The sequence below is a fragment of the Canis aureus genome, chromosome 1, assembly GCF_053574225.1.
Source record: "Canis aureus isolate CA01 chromosome 1, VMU_Caureus_v.1.0, whole genome shotgun sequence".
NCBI lineage: Eukaryota > Metazoa > Chordata > Mammalia > Carnivora > Canidae > Canis > Canis aureus.
Window position 1 is genome coordinate 48603342 of NC_135611.1, and position 21456 is coordinate 48624797.

Consider the following 21456-nt stretch of genomic DNA (forward strand, 5'->3'; position numbering starts at 1 on the left):
ATTCATCATCCCACTCCCCTCTGGCTGCAAATTTCTGATGAAAAATCTGCTGATTATCTTATGGGGTTCCCTTGTATGTAGCAAGTTGTTTTTCTCTTGTTGCTTTTAAAATTCTCTTTTTATCTTTAGCTTTTGACATTTAATTAGGCTGTGCTTGGTGTGATCTCTTTGGGTTCATCTTACTTGGAATTCTCTGGGCTTCCTGGACCTGGATGTCTGTTTCTCTTCTAGGTGAGGGCACTTTTCGGCCATTATTTTATTTTGTCAAATAACTTTCTGCTCCTTTCTCTCTCTCTTCTCCTCCTGGCCCTTGTAAGGTGAATGTCATTCCACTTGATGTTGTCCCATTGGCCTGTGAGGCTGTCGTCGTCGTCGTTGTCTTCGTCGTCGCCACCGCCTCCTCCTCCTCCTCCTCCTCCTCTTCTTCTCCTCCTCCTCCTCCTCCTCCTTCTTCTTCTTCTTCTCCTCCTCCTAGTCCTCCTAGTCCTCCTACTCTTCCTTCTCCTCCTTCTTCTCCTCCTCCTCCTCCTTCTTCTCTTTTTTTGACTTCTTTTTTTTTCCTTTATGCTGCTCTGTTTGGGTGAGCTCCACTGCCCTGCCTTCCAGATGGCTGATCTGCTTTTCTTCATCTGGTCTGCTGGGGATCCCCTCCATTGTGTGCTTCAGCTCTATGACTAATGCTTGGCACTTGCTGATGTGTTCCATTTCTTTGTTGAAGTTCTCACTGTTCATTCATCTGAGCTTCTCCTGAGTCTGGTCAGCATCTTTATGACCATTACTTTGATTTCTTTATCAGCTAGATTACTTACCCTGTTAAATTAAGGTATTTTTCTGAGATTTTACCTTGTTTTTTCATTTGGAACATACTTCTCTGTGTCTTCATTTTTGCTTGACTCTCTCTGTTTCTACATGTTAGGCCAAAAAGCAACGTCTCCCCATCTTGAAGGAGTGGCCTCGTGTGGGTGATGAACCTTGTCATTCAACCTCACCCTAGCTCTTTCCAACCTTTGCGATTGCCCAGGAAGCCTGATTTAATCTCTCTCTCTCTCTCTCTCTCTCTCTTTTTTAAAGATTTTATTTATTTATTCATGAAAGACACACAGAGAGAGGCAGAGACATGGGCAGAGAGAGAAGCAGGCTCCCCACAGGGAGCCTGAAGTGGGACTTGATTCCAGAACCCCAGGATCATGCCCTGAGCCAAAGGCAGATGCTCAACCACTGAGCCACTCAGGGATCCCTAGCCTGATTTATTCTTGACAGGGCTCTGCTGGGGTGCCAAGACCTGTGGATATTCCAAAGGGAAGGATCTGTTAGAATGTAGTTTAAGGCCGATAGGAAGCTAGACCCATAGGCAGCAGCTTTTAAAGTGTGCAAATAAACACAGTCCTGTGGGACCAGTCATAAACTCTGTTGGCCTCCAGACTAGGAGGTCCAGAGGTGTCCTTTGGGTGAAGGTTGCAAAATACAGGGCTCTAGACAAATGTATAAGCTTCTTCCTGGGAGATTAAGGAGAGTTGAGGCAAGGCCAGGGCTGAGTGCGAGGATGCTGTCTCTCTGCCTGTGTTCCCTGAGAAACAACTTCATAATCTCTGGTTTTGTGGCAAGCAGGAAGTCCGTCCCTCAGGAAAAAGCTCCAGGACAAGTAAATAGGACTTCTTCATGGTGAGACTGGGGATGTGCTTCGGTCTACTGTCTGTGCAGCACCCTGGGGGTTGTACCCTGCCAGGAACTGTCTTTGTAATTATTATAGTCCTGTGGGGCCCAGGAACACAAGCCCCCTGGCCACCAGGGCTAGGTGATCAATGGGTGTCCACTGTTTGGGCTGCAGGCACCTGCTGGCTTTGCAGTGCAGCTGGAGAGTACAGGGATGGGGCATGCCCACCAGCTTTAGAAAGGCAGTGGGCAAATGCCTTGGCTGTGCACGGCCACTGGCTTCAGTGATGCTGCAGGAGAGTGTTGTCTCTGCATCCTGTCAGCAGCAACAAGGCGGTGGGAGAATGCTGTGACCACTTGTACCCTCCAGCCCCAGGAAGGCACATGCCTGCCAGCTTCAGCAAGGCAGTGGGAAAATATCATGGACCACTCACCCCACTGGCCCTAGCAAGGCAGCAGGAGGGTTCCATGTCTCTGTGTGCCTGCCCATGCCAGTAGGATAGAGGGAGACTGCAGAAATGGTGCTCATCTCTGGAGAGAGTCCCACCTGTCCCCCACCCCTCTGGCAGATGCCTTAAGATTAGCAAATGAATGTCCTTCGCGCAGAGTCTAGATGCTTTTCATCTAGGCTCTAGAGTCTAGATTGCTTTTGTCCCGGGTCTCCATGTGAGTGAGACCACATGCTCCTTGGACATAAGTCCCGTTGTTCTAAGCTAGATTTTTTGGGGGCACATCTCTCTGGTGCAGGTCCCAAGGGTTGGTGTGCCTGGCATGGGTCATAAACCCTTCACTCCTCTGGGAGAAACTGTACTTGTGAAATCCCTTCCTGTTCTGGGTCTCCATGCTGGGGGGCCAGGGGGCTTCTGGCAAGACCATGTCTCTGCCTCTCCTGCCCATCTGGGTGTGGTCTTCCATCATTCCTTGTGGAAGGGCAGTTCAGCTGGTTTTCAGTTCTTCAGAGGGAGTTTCTCCATATGAGGCTGCAGATTTGGTGTCGGTGGGAGGAGGTACATTCAGGGTCCTCCTATGCCACATCATCCCATGCAGCTTTACATAAGGCTGCTTGGAAAGAGGTAAGCTGACTTGCACTGAATAATTGGATAAAGAAATGAGTGTGCTCTCTATCAGTGCTGGACTGAATCTTCACATATTTCAATCATTTGGTGTTGTGATGTTTTTTAAAACAATTTATAACATGGAATTGATATATTGAACTACCCATTTCAAAAATGATAAACAGCATGTTTGGCTTGGGCTCCCACTTTCCAACGCAAGGATGTGCTGGTCATGGATTTCTTGAAAACACAAGAGCAGGTGTTTCTGTTTGTTGGGGACAGCGTGCACAAGGGCACTGCAGAACTTAGGGGAAGGGGGGAATGTTCGTCTGGTGTGAGTCTAGGAGAATAGTCAGAGACTTTGGGATGTGAAAACAGCTTCTAAGTGTTGCTGCAGATGTCTGAGCGCCCTTGGACAGAGATCCCGAGAGCCACTCACGTGGTGCAGGTCCACTGACTGGGCTTCCTCTCCCCCTGAATTGGGAGAGTTGTGTTTTTTGGGCTCCTGACATTAAAGTCCTCAGATTTCCTGCTCCTTTGCAAGGCCTAATTTCAATCCTTCATCCAAGGAGAAGTGAAGTTGTTCAACCAGATTTCTTTGCTCCTGAACAGCACACCTTCTATTTCCACGGCAGCATGCCAAGTCACGCTGACTTCAGAGCTAACTCACGTCCCTTTGGTTGGTTGAGGCTTTGTCCTTCAGGCTTTGCTTTTTACTTTTTCTTTCTTTCTTTCTTTCTTTCTTTCTTTCTTTCTTTCTTTCTTTCTTTCTTTCTTTCTCTCTCTCTCTCTTTTTCTTTCTTTCTTTCTTTCTTTCTTTCTTTCTTTCTTTCTTTCTTTCTTTCTTTCTTTCTTTCTTTCTTTCTTTCTTTCTTTCTTTCTTTCTTTTTTTCCCTTCCCTTTTCTTTTCTTTTCTTTCCTTTTCTTTTCTTTTCTTTTCTTTTCTTTTCTTTTCTTTTCTTTTCTTTTCTTTTCTTTTCTTTTCTTTCTTTAAGAGCTCCATGCTCAATCCCTTGAGAAGGAAAGACAGGGAGCTGCTAAGAGCTGCACCACCACCAGGGCTCTTGAGAGAGGAGATAACAATTCCAAATAATGTCTAGAAAGGTCTTCAGCTTTTCTTCCCTCCTTTCAATCAACTGTATTCGAACTCTAATAGTAAACATTGCCTGGTAAGGGGTTAAATGCTTGGCATTTTTTTGTCTTCTAATAGTTTATTGTAAGCTAAAAATCACAACAGGAGGACGGGTGAGGCCGAGGCAGTCTCCCAGGAAGGCAACGCAAGAGGGCATCGTGCCCTGGCTATTGTAACTCTACCCTCCAAGTACACACAGTGTGATTTCTAAAATCCCAACTTCCTTGTTTTGAAATAAGGATGCTTTTCAAAATACCAAAGATAATTGCATTAAGGAGTAAATTGCTTCAGGAAATTGTATGGGGACAGAAGGCAATAATTTATAACAACACATATTCCCTCTCCCCTTTCTTTGCAGCCTCTGTTCCCTGTCTGGTTTGGTCCACCCTGGCCTCCCCCATCCTAGAGAAAAGGCTGGTTAAACTTTAGAATATTTGACAATCATAACTGAGTGAGTCCTGGATGGGGGGTGGGCCTCTCTGGCTTTCCTCTCTCTGTAGCTTTGTCAGCCTCAGATCCAGTCCTTGGGAAGAAGTGGATCCATCGTGGAACCAGGAAGAGGGAAGGAGGTTTTCTAAGTCAGGAAAGGGGAAGCTGTAGGATAGCAATTTTAAAAAAGCAAAACCCATTGACAGAGCAATCAGAGCAAAAGGCCTGTGGAACGTCCTGGCCTCGGGGTTGTGTCAAGGTTCCAGGAGACCTATGAGGTTTCTGCTTCAAGGCGCATTCATCTTGGACCTGCTAAGAGTCCTTGGGTGCTCAGAGGAGGGAGGGCTGACCTAGTTCTAGGTGACTTTCAAGCATGTGTGTTTGGAGTATTTCTCGAAGAGTCAGGAAGAGAGGGAGACGGGCATCAGTTGGGGAAGGAGGATACAGCTTGGGGATGAGCATGTTTCATCTAAACCTTAACGAAACAGTCTTATGCGGGGGGTGGGGGGCATCTGGGTGGCTCAGTGGTTGAGCATCAGTCTTTGGCTCAGGTCGTGATCCTAGGGTCCTGGGATCGGGGCCCACATCGGGCTCTCTGTCTGTTTCTCTCATAAATAAATAAAAATCTAAAAAAAAAAAAAAAAGTCTTATGGGGCAACTACAATTATTATCCTAATTTTACAGGTGAGAAACAAGAGGCTAAGAGGCATAAAGTAGTTAGCCCGAGGCCAGCGAGTCAGTTAGACTAGAGCCCTGGTCTTCTGAATCCCACCCCTTCTAGATCTCTGCCCTCTCCCACCTGTGGGGAGAAAGGCCACTCAGAAGACCTTGGATCTCGAACTCACAGGAAACGGGGTGTGAGCATAGGTGCTTCCCCAAAAGAAAGCAGTACCAGAGTATGCCAGTGTTCCACAGGGAGGACCCAGGGGCAGGGAAGGTGAAGGCCACCTATCCCCAGGAAACTCTTTGCAGTGAAGGGGGCAAGAAGTGCTAAGGCTGGAGGCAAAAAGAAATTGAGAGCAAAAGAGAAGCAGCAGAAAGACCTCAGAAAACAAAGACATAAAAAAAATATAAAAAAATAGTCTTTATGTTCTGTCTCCCTTTCTGATATTTCCTACCCATTTCTTCTCTCCTAACTCTGGGAAATGAACTAGGGGTGGTGGAAGGGGAGGAGGGCGGGGGGTGGGGGTTAATGGGTGACGGGCACTGAGGGGGCACTTAACGGGATGAGCACTGGGTGTTATTCTGTATGTTGGCAAATTGAACACCAATAAAAAATAATTATTAAAAAAATAAATTAAAATAAATTAAAAATAAAAAATAAATTAAAAATAAAATTAAATTAAATTAAAAATATTTTTTTAAGAAAAGGGCAACCCCGGTGGCCCAGCGGTTTAGCACCACCTTCAGTGCCGGTGTGGTCCTAGAGACCTGGGATCGAGTCCCATGTCGGGCTCCCTGCATGGAGCCTGCTTCTCCCTCGGCCTGTGTCTCTGCCTCTCTCTCTCTCTCTGATTATCATAAATAAATAAAAATTTAAAAAAAATCAAGTGACATTATGAGACAAGTTTTATAGCAATTTTGTTTTCTCCTTAAAGTAAAACTTCCCAGAGCTTGGAAAATATAATCTTTGAAATTTCAGACCGATAGTCCCAGCATTTTCCTAATCCCATGTTTTGGTAAAATACTGAATCCCCATTTCATATCCACCAAGGCAAATAGTTAATGTATGAGAATGGAATAATTTGCAGTCATTGTTGTAAATACTTCTGCTCTTTAAATGACTAAAAGTTCTAACTCCGCGAAATGTTGAAACCCAAGTGAATGCTGGGTATGGTATAGGAGAGCTGGCGAGGAAGGATTTTAGCTTGGTGCCAAGGTCAAAGTGACATGTCTTTGCTGCCTATCTTCTATTTCAAAACCTGACTTTTTTTCTAATCTGATTTTTTAACATTATTGATAGTGACTGTGTTCATGTGCTTCACATGAAAAAGTATACACGAGTTGACTATATTGAGTCAAATATTTCACATAGTTATACATCTGCATGTTTTCAAGAGATTAGCCACTAAAAACCAATTTTACAAGGGAAAAGCCTTTTGGTCTTTGAAATAAAGTTTTTCTCTTCTTAGTTGTCACCTAGCGATGGCATCTGTTTTGGTCCTCACGGTATAGCTTGGCTATTTCATGAGGTATATGTACTTTGCTTTCTGTAGGAATATGAAAGATACTAATTGTATGTAGGATCATGACATTCTTTTTTAATCCATTGGCCAAATGGGAGTAATGAACATTTAATATTCTTTGAAGCCTTGTGCTACTAAAACATATAGTAAAAAAGTGGAGATGTATAGAACATTTTGGGAAAAAGTTTATTTTTGAAAAGGTTATTTTGTACTTACTAAAGGGAATGCTTTCACAATAATTTGAATATCATTCCTTTTGTTGAAGCTGAAATTTCTTCTGTGATGAGTACTTGATTAGTTACACAGGCCTTGGCTGTTAAAACCTTTCTCGGAGATAAATAAGCCTTCTGTAGCATTAATTCTCTTGTTCGTACTTGACACTGTCACTGCACTCAGCTCAGCTGAAACTTTTGCCCTGTAGGGAAGGTCAGCATGAGGAGGCTGCTTTCCTGGGCTGGCGCCTTGTGTGAGGTGGTGAGGTCCTGCTTTGGTTAACTGTGAGCTAGAGTTAAGGGTTCTGGAAGATATAGGGATCCCAGACAGGCATGTAGTTCCTTTGAAGTCATGTTTTCATAGGAATTTCCACAATAGTATACCCATGTCCATAGAGCAGACCAAAATGCATTCTGATGCCAAAGAGAAGTCATGTGTGAATTTAGGGGTTTTAGGTGATTCAACTCTGTACTGTTCCCTCACTGCAGATAGTTTAGAATCGATATTTTCATTCAAAGAAAGTTGCCCATGGATTTCTAGCTAATGTTAAAGCTGGCCTCAGTATGTTACACTCTTCTGAAACCCTGTTTTTGAGATGCTTTGGTGATGATGGAATTAGGTGTTGTGATATCTTTGTCAGATTCAAACTTAATTTCTTTAAAAAAAAAAATCATTAAGTTTAACAAAGCTGGGACACCTGGGTGGCTCAGCGGTTGAGCGTCTGTCTTCAGCTCAGGACTTGATCCCATGGTCCGGGGATCGAGTCCCACATCGGGCTCCCTGCATGGAGCCTGCTTCTCCCTCTGCCTCTGTCCCTGCCTCTTTTTCTCTGTGTTTCTCATGAATAAATAAATAAAATCTAAAAAAAAAAAAAAAAAAAAAAGAAAAGAAATTAGCAAAACTGCTTCTTTAGAAGGAAAGAGATGTCTGCCTAATTTTATGTGCTTTGCTATCCGTATGAACAGTACTTTTATAACTACAGAAATGAAGTCAGTGGATAAGAAATCAGTTATTCCTTCCACTTTTATAATTATAAAAACTTGCCAACAAGGCAGTGAAGCTGTTACCTTCAACAGAATCCTCAAAGACTAACCTAGATTTTGCCACCTCTGAAACGGTTACTTTGTGTGTAAACCTCCATAATCTAGGGGCATAAATTTATGTTGCCTTATGCTTGGAAAAGGAGGTATGATGCACATAACCTCCTATGTAACATATAATCTTACATGTTAAATGCATCTGGGTTAATTTTCAGTTTGATTGCGGAAATGTGAGTATTTAAAATATGAATCTTCTTATAAATGCTGATAGAGGGACACCTGGGTGGCTCAGCAATTGGATGTCTGCCTTTGGCTCAGGGCATGATCCCGGAATGCCTGGATCGAGTCCTGTATTGGGCTCCCAGGGTGGAGCCTGCTTCTCCCTCTGCATATGTCTCTGCCTCTCTCTTTCTGTGTCTCGTGAATAAATAAGATCTTAAAATAAATAAATAAATAAATAAATAAATAATAATATAAAATAAAAAAATAATATAAAATAAAAATAAATGCTGATAGATCCTGGGGCCAATCAGTAGAGCATGTGACTCTCAATCTCAGGATCATGAGCTCAAGCTCCACACTGGGCCTGAAGCCTACTCAAAATTTAAAAATAGGATCTGTCAGCATTTTAAAATTTTCTTAAGAGCTAGTATATTGTAAAACCTTCTGCTACCTGAAATAACAAAATGAAAATATTAATGCTGGGGTTTTTAAAAAAAAAGACTTGTTTATTTATTTTAGAGAAAGCATGAGTAGGAGAGGGAGAGGGAGAAAGAGAGAGAATCCCAAGCAGATTCCATGCTGAGCATGGAGCTAGATGTGGGACTCAGTCCCAGGACCCTGAGACTGTGGCCTGAACCAAAATCAAGAGTTGGATACTTAATTAACTGAACCACCCAGCCACCCCTTAATGTTGGTTTTGACAACAACCCTGTAGCTTTCAAATATTAAATAATAAGCCAGTGATCATAGCAGCATTATTATTCATAATAGTCACAAGGTGGAAGTAACCAGTGTCCATCAATGGATGAATGGATAAACAATGTCGTATATACGTGTTATGGAATATTATTCAACTACAAAAAAAGAATGAAATTTTAATACATGCTAAAACACAGATAAACTTTACAAATATTATGATAAGTGAAGCCAGAAGGAAAAATGTATGATTCTATTTACAGGAGGTACCCAGAGTAGAGACAGAAATTCATAGAGACAAATGTTTTATAAATGCTATTCATGTCATTTTGAAATATTTACATTATTATAAATTATTACATTTATGTCCTGTGATATCTCTCTCAATAATTATTTTTGTCACCTGCATGGTTTTATAATTATATTTACAATTATTAAGCCAACTCTAAGTTTTAACACATTCAAGCACTCATTGCTAATCTTTTGAGACCAGGATTTCCCAATTTGCAAGTTCTTTATTTTGATTCATTTTTCAATCAACTGAAGTGCCTCTTGAAGGATTTTTTGCCCTAGAAGAGCATGTGGGTGGCATATGATCTGAGTCATTGCAGATTTGAGGTTGCCCTCTGTAGCCTTCCATCATGAGCTATGACTTCACTGGGTTTTAAAATCTTAGGTCCCATCCTTTTCATCTCGGAGCTCCAGAAATGTGTTCTCATTGTCTTTTGGAATTTAATATGACAGAGACATCCGAAGCTATTTTTATTTTTATTTCTTTATTGATCATCTGGTTTTTATGTGTTACAAACATTGTGTGTTTTTTTTTTCTGTGTACTTATAATTAAAACCAGTTTCTCATCCATGTCTGGGTATGAGCTCCTCTATGTTGTTTTCATGGAATAAAGTTCCTTTGAGCTGCCTATCCCTTGGATTTGGTTGTTTAAAAAAACTATATATAGTTTTATATTTATATATATATATAGTGTGTGTGTGTGTGTGTGTATATATATATATATATATATATATATATATATATATATATATATATATAGTTAAAAAAATATATATGTATTTTTTTAAGGGCACCTGGGTGGTACAGTTGGTTAAGTATCCAGCTTCTTCTCAGGTCATGATCTCATGGTCATGGGATTGGCCCTGTATGGGGCTCTGTGTGGAGTCTGCTTGAGACTTTCTCTCTCTTTCCCTCTGCCCCTCCCCACTGAGCACCCCACATCTCTCAGATAATAAATCTTTTAAAAGATTAAAATATTTTTAATTGTGGTAAAATATATATAACATGAAACTTAATATCTTAGCTATTTTTCAATCTACAGTTTAGTGGTACTAAGTCTGTTCACATCTTTGTGCAACCATCACCACCATCCATCTCCAGAACTTTTCCATCTCACAAAACTGAAACTTTGTAACTGGGTGATGGGCATTAAGGAGGACATGGATGGAATGAGCATTAGGTATTATGTAAGACTGATGAATCACTGAACTCTACCTCTGAAACTAATAATATACTATATGTTAACTAGTTGAATTTAAATTTTTAAAAGTCCTATCAACTCTTAAAAGCAAAAAGCCGTAATCGGGTCCAGCATTGGGCCCCCTTCATGGAGCCTGCTTCTCCCTCTGCCTGTGTTTCTGCCTCTCTCTCTGCTTCTTTAAAATGTCTTCTGTCTCTCATGAATAAATAAATAAAATCTTAAAAAAAAGCAAAAAGCCCTAAAACTTTATAGCCATTAAACAAAGACTCCCCATTTCTTTCTCCTACTGGAAACCAGCATTCTATTTTCTTTCTCTAGGAATTTGCAGGTTCTAGGTGCACATATAAGTAGAATCATACAGTGTTTGTCTTTTTATGACTGGCTCATTTCACTCATCGAATATCCTCAAGCTTCATCCGTGTTGTAGCTTATTGCAAGTTTCCATCCTTTTTAAGACTTTATATTCCAAGGTGCATATTCCATAGTGTGTATATGTCACATTTTGTTCATTTGTTGATGGACACTTGGGTTTGCTTTTACCTTTTAGCTTTTATGAATGGTGCTGCTGTGAACGCAGGTGTACAAGCATCTCTAGGAGTCTCTACTTTCATTTCTTTTGGAGATACACCCAGGAGTGGAATTACTGGTTCGTAGGGTACTTACATGTTTAATTTTTTTAATACTATTTCCCATAATAGCTGTACCATTTTATAATCCTACCAACAGTGCATAAGGGTCCTGTTTCTTCACATCTTCATCAACACTTACTATTTTTAGGTTGCTTTGTTTGGTTTTGTTTTTCATAGTAGCCACTCTAATGGGTGTGAGGTGAAGGTTTGCTTGGTTTTTGCCTCAGTAACATTTTTTTCAGTCGGGTATGATTACTCTGATCATCTCTTATGCCACTTGCCCTTGCTTCTTGGGAAGTAACTTTTATTTATTTATTTTTTTGGGGGGGGAAGTAACTTTTAATATGTAGGTTGGCTTTGTTCTCTGTTCCTCCAACATCTAATGTCTTTTTCTTTTCATGTTCTGGAAAAGCACGTCTACTGAGTCAGCATCACCAGTTCAGCTTTCCAGGCTCTCAATTCTGCTCCTGCTTGTTGGTAAACAGTTTGCTCTGCTTTTGTGTTCTTAGTTTCCTAGATTTGTCTTTGTTCTAGTCTGATGTTAAGGTACCTGGGTGGCTCAGTGGTTGAGCATCTACCTTCAGCTCAGGTTGTGATCTGGGGGTCCTGGGATCAAGTCCAGTATCGGGCTCCCTACAGGGAGCCTGCTTCTCCCTCTGCCTATGTCTCTGCTTCTCTGTGTCTCTCATGTATAAATAAATAAAATCTTTTTTTTTTTTTTAAGAGAGATTGTTCTAGTCTGATGTCTCTTGGCATCAGCCTGGTTTCTCCTTCTATCTTCTGGTCTCCTTCTCCTAGAAGCAGGTCTTAAATGTTTTTGAAGCCTAAGTGCTTTCTGGAATGTGCCCTGGTTTTCCCACTGTTGTGTGCTCTGAGAAGTTGTTGGGACTCTTTCTCCTGGCGGGTGGCATTGTGTTGTCAGAAGTTCTCGGTTGTGTCTTCAGGTTGAACAATTACCAATGAGTATGTCTTCCTTGTTTCTCCCCTTCCTGTGGCTCTGTTGGTGGTGGTGGGCCCTTCTTAGATCTCTGGGGAAGATAGGGTGATACACAACATCTAACCCGATTTTTCTTGTCAAGGCCTCAAGTGCAGCTCTGTCCAGCTACAGTGGGATTTTTCTCACTCTTGTCGACTAAGTTAACTGATGTCACAAACCAAGAATCACAAACTTGTGACCAACAGGCTGCAGATAGCCCACGGGCCTTGTGTGTTTGGCCTGCATGAAGTCTAACATTGATCATTTTAATGCCTTAAAATGAGCCACAGGTTCTCCAGCTCATGACAGTCCCCACCTGACCTTATTGTCTCACACCCAGCTTGCTTCCATCATTTACGCCTGGTGCCTGAGTCTGTGGCCCCTGCCGCATGTGCTTAGAGAGGCCGACACACATTAGACCATGCACACTGCCCGCAGGATCCCGGCTTATCTCTTCGGATCTCAGGGTGTTCCCACAGAGCTGAGAATTTTTCTTCATTCACCAATCCACATGTCTTCGCTGGCCCCTACCATGTGCCCTAGGCATACTTGGGGGATATGAATACAGGACTGAGTATGACAGGGGGCTCCTGTCTTCTCTCTGAGGTCAAGTGAGAGGGAGGGTTACTAATGTTTTGCAAGAAGTGGTGGTAGCAGCTTGATACAATCATTTCCTTATCTTCATCTTGATTCTCTGAGTCCTCCCCAAGTTACCTAGGATTTAATCACTGTAATCAGTCTTTTTTTTTTTTCCTGTAAAAAGCAGATCAACAGAGCTAGCAGAAAAAAAAGTCACTGTTTTGCTTTGTAACTAAAAACTATCTTAGACGTGAGATTACTTGAAATAAAGAAAAAAAAAATTCAACTGTATGGTTGCACAAGACTACTTCAGCTGGGAATTACCAAACAGGTGGACAAGCTAGCACAAAGCAGTGAGGTTGCTCAGTTTTACAGTATTTGGCTTCTTCATATGGACTTTTTGCAGCTTATTCGTCTGATGAGCCACCAGGGCCCTCCTGAGGCGTCCTGGCCATCAGGACATTGGGTGGAGAGCAGATCTGCCCAGGGAAATGTGCTTCTGTAGACATTCCCAAAATCCTGACTCTGCAGACCAATTTTCCACCTCTTCTTGTCCATTGCGTGGTGGAAAATACATTAAGCAACTCTTGGGACATCGTGCTGACTTTTTGAAGAATATTAAGCGTGGATGGGACAGTTAACCATCTGCAGATGCAAGTAATTTAGATGCAAAATAAAACTGCTTTCCAACAGGCCTGTTTGGCTCACTACTTGCTGATAGTAACAGGTCAAACGATCTTTCTGTTCGGGTCATCCATTCATTGTATCATAGAACGTTTGTATACTGGAATTTGCCAAGTGCTTTTCAACAGTTATTTCTTGTTTGCTGATGAAATGACAGTGTTAGCAGAGTTCAAGGCTATGGAAATGGACGCTGGAATCTCCAGAAGGGTAGTTAGAGCTGGCTCTGCACCATGTGCTTGGCATTTATGCCAGTGGTCCTCATGCAGAGTCAGGGGCAAGGTCAGACGCCAGCTTCAGCTCTCGTAGTACTGTGGCTTCTGTTGTCTCCACCAACCCTAGGCTTTTGCCTTTGAGATGTATTTGTCAATTGATTGAGCAAGTTTTAAAGAAGTCTTGATTCTGAGGAATGTAAAAGCATTAGCCTATTGCTGAGCTCAGAAAAATGTTCCAGGAAGCTTTCATAGCCAGATTTTGATCAAACATCTGGGAGAAATAATACACACTTCCTCTGGTTGCTGTGAGTCAGTCTACCCTGTGTTGGCCCTGACAAGGACAGAGATGTATGGGTTCGCTGTTGCAAGGTCTGCTCGCCTCTTAGACGATAAGAGCAACAAATGGTCCCCTTTTTACATCTTGGGATTGGTGTGGACAGGGAGCATCATGAAGGGTATTTGCGAATCATTGCTTAGGCTGGCCTTGGCTGGCCATAGGGGATTGTGGTTTGACTCACTGCTGGATTCTCAGCTCTGACCTCCTTCAAGTCCGAGCCCTGCCCCATCCCCAGCCCTGTCTGATACGTGGATGCTTTTAGTCCCAAGAGTAACAGGCTGCAGAGTGTGACCGGGTAGATTGGCCGAAAAGGTCACTTACCACCAGCAGAAAAGTCCAGAAGTGGAGTTCATTTATTAGATGGAGGTCTCCTGGGGGGTGGGGGTGAGTGGGTGACGGGCACTGAGGGGTCACTTGACGGGATGAGCACTGGGTGTTATTCTGTATGTTGGTAAATTGAACACCAATAAAAAATTGGTGTTTTTTATTAAAAAAAAAATTTTTTTTTTATTAAAAAAAAAAAAAGATGGAGGTCTCCTGCTTCCACTTCTGATTTGGCTCCTCAACTCTCCTTGTCTCACGGTTAGCTCTTGTCCTGCAGGTAAAGATGGAAGAGTTGCCCACAGGCAGGTGTGCAGGTGTGCTCCCTTCCAAGGAGTGTGAATTCACCGCCCGCCCCATTCATCTCTCCACACTTGGCCTGAGCTTTCATCCCATTTGCCTTCACATGCCAGAGGGAAGCTTCCTAGGAGCTGAGTTCCCAAAGTGTTTTGTGTTGATTTAGTAGATTAGATTTTCGATTTTATGGTGCAAAATTTCCCTGTCTCTCTACAGACATATCACAGTTGAATATTTTATATATTTTGGCTCTGAATGGCAGCGACTGGTTATCAAAATTCTGTTATCACAATATATTAATGCCCTGTGTATTTTTCCCTTGTTCTAGTCACTAAGCATTGGGAATCACAATTTATTTACTCATTGTCGAACACAGCAGTTTCTCATCAGATGAAGGGGAGAAGCTGGTTGATGTCTTCTAACAGTTACTAGAGCTGCATAGATAAAGAGGATATTTCTTTTAAAAACGGGTAGTTGAACATATATTTGTGAATTGACTTACATTTACAGCAGTTGTAAGCATTAATTAAGAAAACTGCATTTGAGTTTATATATAGCCTAAAATAACCTCATGGAGAACTTATTTTGATGAATACTTTATAGACAAGAATTTATAAAGTTTTAGTTTTTCTTAAAGTCTCAACGTCCGGGAATTGGCAAGTTTTGTGGCACATTATTTTAAGGGTGTGAATAACTTGTAACACATGCGTGTTTATTTTTTTTTTTACGTCCTGATGGATGTCAACAATTCTACATTTCCAAGGTTTTTGAAATTGAGGGTGGTTTCTCCAGAAATTTGGGAATTGTCAAGAGCACAAGGTATTTTGGGATTTGGCTTCCAGCAATGAGCAAAGGGCCCTGTTCCTCACATGACCAAGCCTGGAGGAGATGCAGGGATGCAGATGAGCCCTAGTAGCTGCTGCATGAAGAGGTCATTTCTCAGGTGGTCCACTTTGGACCCAGGTCCCGGATCTCCATGAAGCACACTTCAGGTCCTTTCAGGAAACTTCTCAGCTAGTCTCTTAGCTCTTAGTAAACCTTGTGGTTAACACAAACTAACCTTAACATATCCTAGGGATGATCTCCCCCTAGCTAAATAGACAGCATCGGGTTTTTTGTTGACTATCTTTCCTGCCATTATTTACTGCCATAAACATAATTAATTGATCATTTTGATGGTAATTCTGTCTATCCTTATATATTTATTCAGAAAACACTTATGTACATACTATGTGTTGGTCACACACCTATGTTAGTATGTATACATTGCATGTACCTGTTACATATAGGGTAAAATGGACCCAAGCAGAGACTCTCAGCTTTGCTGCTAACTGGTTGGATCACTTAACCTGTATAGGAGGTCTGTAAAGTAGGGGATGGGGCCAGAAATTTGAACACTGAGGACCCTTGCAAGACTAATCTTATGGGATACTATGTACCTACCTCTTATGAGCTAAATACAGCACCAACCACGTCTCTATCTGAGGCTCCCTTTCTGCTTGTTTTACAGAAATGTGAAAATAAAAACTGGAGAATGGTTCTTTGAGGAACGAGCCAAGAAATTTCCAACAGAAGGTAAATGCTCTGAAAATTTTTTCTAAAGTAAAGTGATATATTCCTAGTTGTAAAATATTTGGTGTTAAGACTTTGTATATAAAAAAACTTTACAGGTTGGGGCAGCTGGGTGGCTTGGTCAGTTAAGTGTTGGACTCTTGGTCTCAGTTCAGTTCTTAATCTCAGGGTCATGGGTTCAAGCCCCACATTGGGCTCCACACTGGGCATGGAGTTTGTTTAAACAGACCAACAAAAACTTTACAGGTCATGGTAGACAGGCCTTTCCCTTCGACCTTCTGCTCTGTTTGGTTGTTTTCCTGCACCTGCCCCCTGGCCCACACTGCTCAGCATCTTTGTTGGTGGTATTCCCCTCTATACCCCAGTTCTAACCTCTCCATGGAGTCTCCCAGACTTCCTGATTGTGGGAGTGGGGTTTTCCTCCTCTGAAACACCAGCAGCTCTGGTTTGTTCATCTTTTCCATAATTGTGCAAAGTGCCATATGTTATATTATTTGGATACTTCTCTTTCTTTCCATTAGCAGAAACTGTGCTTTTTAAATTGTGTTAGCCCCTTATAGCACGAAGCACGAAACCTTGCTCATGATATTTGATTAAAATGATTGAATAACTGAAGGTTACAGGCAGTGAATGGTATTAGGATTTAGCAGATATTGATGATTAGGAAGTGAGGGCCTGTCATGATTCAACAAGTGCAAGCACGCACATGGTCTGGGCACCTCGATTATCTTATAAAGTGTTTGCAAAGCTGATGTAACTGTGTAATTGGTAGCTAGGACTGGAAACCATGAGGGAAACTAGTTGTGCTTTGGTAACAGCAGTGCCACATCAGGATGTGAGCTGCACAGACAAGAGAGTAATGTATCTGACAAAGGTGCACACATGTGTCCTCAAGATAAAGTGGAGTCCACATGTTCTGTGAATCACATTCGTTCACAGTGGTAACACACATCCTCTGCGATGTGGGACAGCAGGGACCGCACACAAGAGGCCAAGACTGACCTAGAGGGAACAGGGTGACTTGAAACCCTCTTTTTTTTTTTTTTCTGGAAAAAGTGATCATTTGAGATAAAGGAAGAAGCTATTTAGCCACAACCCAAAATGTGTTGGCAAGGAAAGGAAGCCATTTGTCTGAGCGTTGACGTTCAGCTCTTATAAAAGGCACTGTTAACTAAGGTTGATATTCAGTCGGCATTAAATTCTCTCTGGATTATAGTCCTGATTCTTCTTACTCAAGAAAGAATGATGTCTCTGCAGAGCTTATTACAAATCTGGAAGAAAGTAAGGTGCTAATGGGCATGCTCAAGCAAAAGAGTGAGCAAGTGTGTATGGTCTCACCTAGGACAGTGCTTCTCAATGCTTTTCCTTACTGCCCTCTCTCCTGTCCCAGCCTTGTTAACACTTTTTCCTAAATGCTACCTGTCCATGAAAGTTGACTATCCCAGGTATTTTTCTGTTCATGTACTGAGGCCTTTTGGAGCACGCTAGGATTTGTTTCCTCCACTAATCACCTTTTTTCCCTCCCTGGGGCTGTCGTCCCCATTTAGGGCATAATCTAGGCAAGCATGGCAGCATGAGGTCTAAGTTTTATTGCTTTGCTTTGGGTTTTTAAAATACTTTTTTGTTGGGGTGCCTGACTGGCTCAGTCTGTAGACATGTGGCTCTAGATCATGGGGTTGTGAGTTCGAGCCCCATGTTGGGGAGTAGATTGTACTTAAAACTTTTTTTGTCGGGGGCTGAGGTTTTCTTCAGGTGGTAGTGTCTCCTTTTTCACCTGGTTCAGGTAAGACTGTAGGGAGTGAAATTTCTAGAATTCCTCAATAACAACTCCACTCCCAGGGACCTGTCCTGGAAACTTTTTAATACACTGTTGAAAGTTTTAGTATCACTGTTTTGATTAGGGAAATTAATTTGCAGGCCAGAACATGGCTGTGTGTGCATGCATGTGCACACGTGTGCGTGCATGTATCTGCATGCTCCTTACCTTCTCATCATCTTTCTGGCACTCTTCCTTTTTTTTTTTAATAAGATTTTTATTTATTTACTCATGAGACACACACAGAGAGAGAGGCAGAGGGAGAAGCAGGATCCCTGCTCAGTCCCAGGGCCCTGGGATCACCACCTGAGCCAAAGGCAGATGCTCAACCACTGAGCCACCCAGGTGCCCCTGGTTGCTCTTCTGGTGAGTAGAAGTGAGTGGAAGCAGTAGGCTGGCATGGTGGCCACCTGACATAAGAGGAATAGGCTAGGAATGAACCTGAACTCCCAGGTTTTTCTTATTTTGTCCAGTGACTTTCCACCAGAATGAAAATATCAAGAAAAAAAAAAAAAGCAGACAATGAAAGTCAACCTGAGAATAAATTATCCTTTTATTGTTTCTCCCAAGGTATAAAAGAAACAACCAGCACAAAAGAAAACACCAAATTCTTGACCCTTCTACAATTGCTTCCTCAAATGCTGAGGTGTCTCATTTTCTTACTGTCTGATTGTAGGCGAGGTGGGCTCAGAAGGCATGGGGAGACCAAGAAAAGTGCTGTGCTGGGCCCAGTACTCAAGCAGTCTCGTGAGCACAGGTGGGTGGAGGTTGGGAGGCGACAAGTAGGGAAAGGCCACGAGGGTGAGATGATGGCTCATGCGGACAGGTGGCTCTGCACCTTACTGACATCTGTGCTCTACAGACAAGGTGGCACAGAACTGAGTTGACTCGAGTCCATGCGCTGTATCTGCCGAGGGCCAGTTAGGAAAATAGAAACCACGTGGGGATTTGAGCAGGGAGGATCTAATTTAGGGAATCGGTGAAGCAGGTGTTACTGGAGGAAAGAAGGCAAAAAAGGAAGCCTGTGGGCCCCCAGCGGTGGTTTAAATGCAGGAAGCTGACCCTGGGTCACGGGGCGATGCACTGGGTCACTGCCGCCCTCCCGCTCTCTGGCACCTCTGGTGGGGAGCCCACTGCAACCCCTGCTCTCCCATGTGTTTGAGACCGAGATTCTGCGTATTACCTAGTGTTTGCTCTAACAGTGTGAACGCCGCTCTTTCCACCTTCAATATCCTGATTGGAAGTTGGAAAACGAGATGGTCGTTCGAGACACAAAAGGGTGCAAGGCGGCCCAAATCTGTGCCTCTTTCCATTGCTGGACCACAAATTTGCCCAAAATGTGGTGGGTTAAAATAATCAGTATTATTCTATAGGGTCTTTATATGGCCTTCAGCTGAAGACAGAAACTGGAGCTGGAGGATCTGCTTTCTCCAGGGTTCATGCACATACCAGGTGTGCTGGTGCTGCTGATGGCAGGAGGCCTGGGGTCCTCCACCCCTGGGGCCTCTGGGCAGGGCTGCTTGGGTGTGTTCACCGTGGTGGCCGGCTTCCCCCAGGGCAGGAGGGCCAGAGAGACAAAGACAGAGCCCGACCTTTTTATATTGAATTATTTTTAATTATGGTCAAATATATACAACATAAAATTTACCATCTTAACCATTTTTAACTACAGTTCAATGGCATCTGCTGCATTTACTTTGTTGTATAACCATCAGCACCATTCATCCTCGGGACTTCTTCCTCCTCCCATATCTCCCCTTTCTCACCTCTGCAGAACTCCTAGGAACTTCTGTTTTTTTTTTGGATTAAAATACTTTACTTGGGAGAGAGAGCACAAGCAGATGGATGGGCAGAGGGAGGGAGAGAAGCAAACTCCCCACTGAGAGGGAGCCCTCCACGGGACTTGATCCCAGGACCCCGGATCATGACCTGAGCCAAACATCGACACTTAACAGACTGAGCCACCCAGGTGCCCCTCTATTCTACTTTCTACTTTCTGTCCCTGTCAATCTCTTTTATGGCCTTGCTTCAGAAAGCACATGCTGTCATTTCTGCTGTGTCCTGTGGTGACATAGGTCTGCTCTGTTCAGGGTGGGAGGGATGGCATAGGATACATCAGGAGACCAGGGGCCCTGCAGCCCACCAGGAAGCTGGCCACCCTAGCCTGTATGCCGTATCCTAATCCACACACCTAAGACTCATACCCGATTCCCTCCCCCAACCAGTCAGCAGATCCTGACATTTCTGCCTCCCCAGTCTCTTGAATCTTTGCCCCACTCTTCATCCCCACTTCTAACGCAGTAGCTCCTGCCTGGTCCCCAAGACTCCACCTGCCCTGTCCGCATTCCAGCCTCCACTTTGTAAAGAGGGAGCTTTCTTTTCCCTTTTAAAATAAATTGTTCATTATCCAATTATAGAAGTAATGTACTTCAGAATATTTCAGAAATTCAGAACGGTATACAGAAGTCAATAAAAATCCACTACTCAACAAACTACTGTTAATTACACACACACTCTCTCTCTCTCTGTCTTCCAGACTTCTTTCTAGGTGATGTTGTGCATGTGTGTGTGCACATACAGACTTAAATTTTTTTAAATTATTTATTTATTCATGAGAGAGAGAGAGAGAGAAGAGAGAGGCAGAGACACAGGCAGAGGGAGAAGCAGGCTCCATGCAGGGTGCCCAATGTGGGACTCGATCCTGGGTCTCCAGGATCACGCCCCGGGCTGAAGGCAGGTGCTAAACCGCTGAGCCACTCGGGGTTCCCCCAGACTTAAATTTTTTAAATGAAGATTTTTCTTTTTAAATAATCTCTACTCCCAAAACATGGGGCTCAAAGTCATAACCCTAAGATCAAGGGTTGCATGCTCCACCGACTGAGCCAACCAAGCACCCTTAGACTTACAAATCTTTTAAACAGATTTATGATCAAGCCATATGTAGATTTTAATCTTCCTTTTAACATTCAATATAGCACAAACATTTTCTTATGCTACTAAGAGCTGTCCCAATGCATATTTAAAATATATCAGATGGATGCACTATCTTGTCAGTTTATCATTGTATTCAAAATTTTGTATCACAGATAACTCTGTGATGAACATCCTGTACAGGTATCTTGGTATCTCTGTTTATTTCGTTTGGGTAGATTCTAAGAAAAAGAATGACTGGTCAAATGTGTGAACACTTGAAAGGCTTAACTATGTTCTGCCAAATTGCCTTCCGGGAAGTGTGTGCTCATTTACACCACCCTGGCAGGGTACATGAGCTGTCCTGCCACGCTCTGGCCACCACAAACTCCTATCCCTTGAAACAGAATTCCAAATTACATTGACTCTGAATGTAAAAGTAACATATATTCATTTAAAAAATTTGAGAAGTAAAGAAAAGCATAACAAATAATGTTAAAAATACAATGACTTCACCCTGAAAACGTTTGTTAACATTTTGGTGTACATCATTTCTGTTCTTTGGTGAACATCTATGAATATCTATGTCTGTGAGGGTTTATGCGTGTGTGTGAATATATATACAAATATACACATATATACACATGCACACACATTTTTAAAAGTATTGAGATTAAACTATTAAAAATTGATGTTTTTAGGTAAAAATGATTGAATAAAGGCAATTTTATATGAACCAAGCTAATAGATTTATATAATTGGGACCCAATTGTATATATAGTTTTATACTATTTCTTTACATAATTTATGAAGAACATTATTCCATATCCTATCCATCATCAACAATATAATTTCAGATGACTACATCTTACCCCAATGTTGGAATATGACTTTATTTATTCATTCATTCATTCATTCATTCATTCATTCATTCATTCATGAGAGACAGAGAGAAAGGCAGAGACACAGGCAGAGGGAGAAGCAGGCTCCACGCAAGGAGCCGC

The 21456-nt window shown here is 42.4% G+C and overlaps 1 protein-coding gene across 7 annotated transcripts in view; it reads left to right on the forward strand.

Annotated features, from left to right (window-relative positions):
- The window catches only part of SYTL3 (synaptotagmin like 3), a 92714-nt gene that overhangs the window by 20215 nt on the left and 51043 nt on the right, over nucleotides 1-21456 (forward strand). For all 7 annotated transcript variants that reach the window (XM_077898663.1, XM_077898616.1, XM_077898646.1 and 4 more), the window contains one exon: nucleotides 15665-15729. In XM_077898663.1, coding sequence (XP_077754789.1) covers nucleotides 15665-15729 — 65 coding nt within the window. The remainder of the gene's footprint in view (nucleotides 1-15664; nucleotides 15730-21456) is intronic.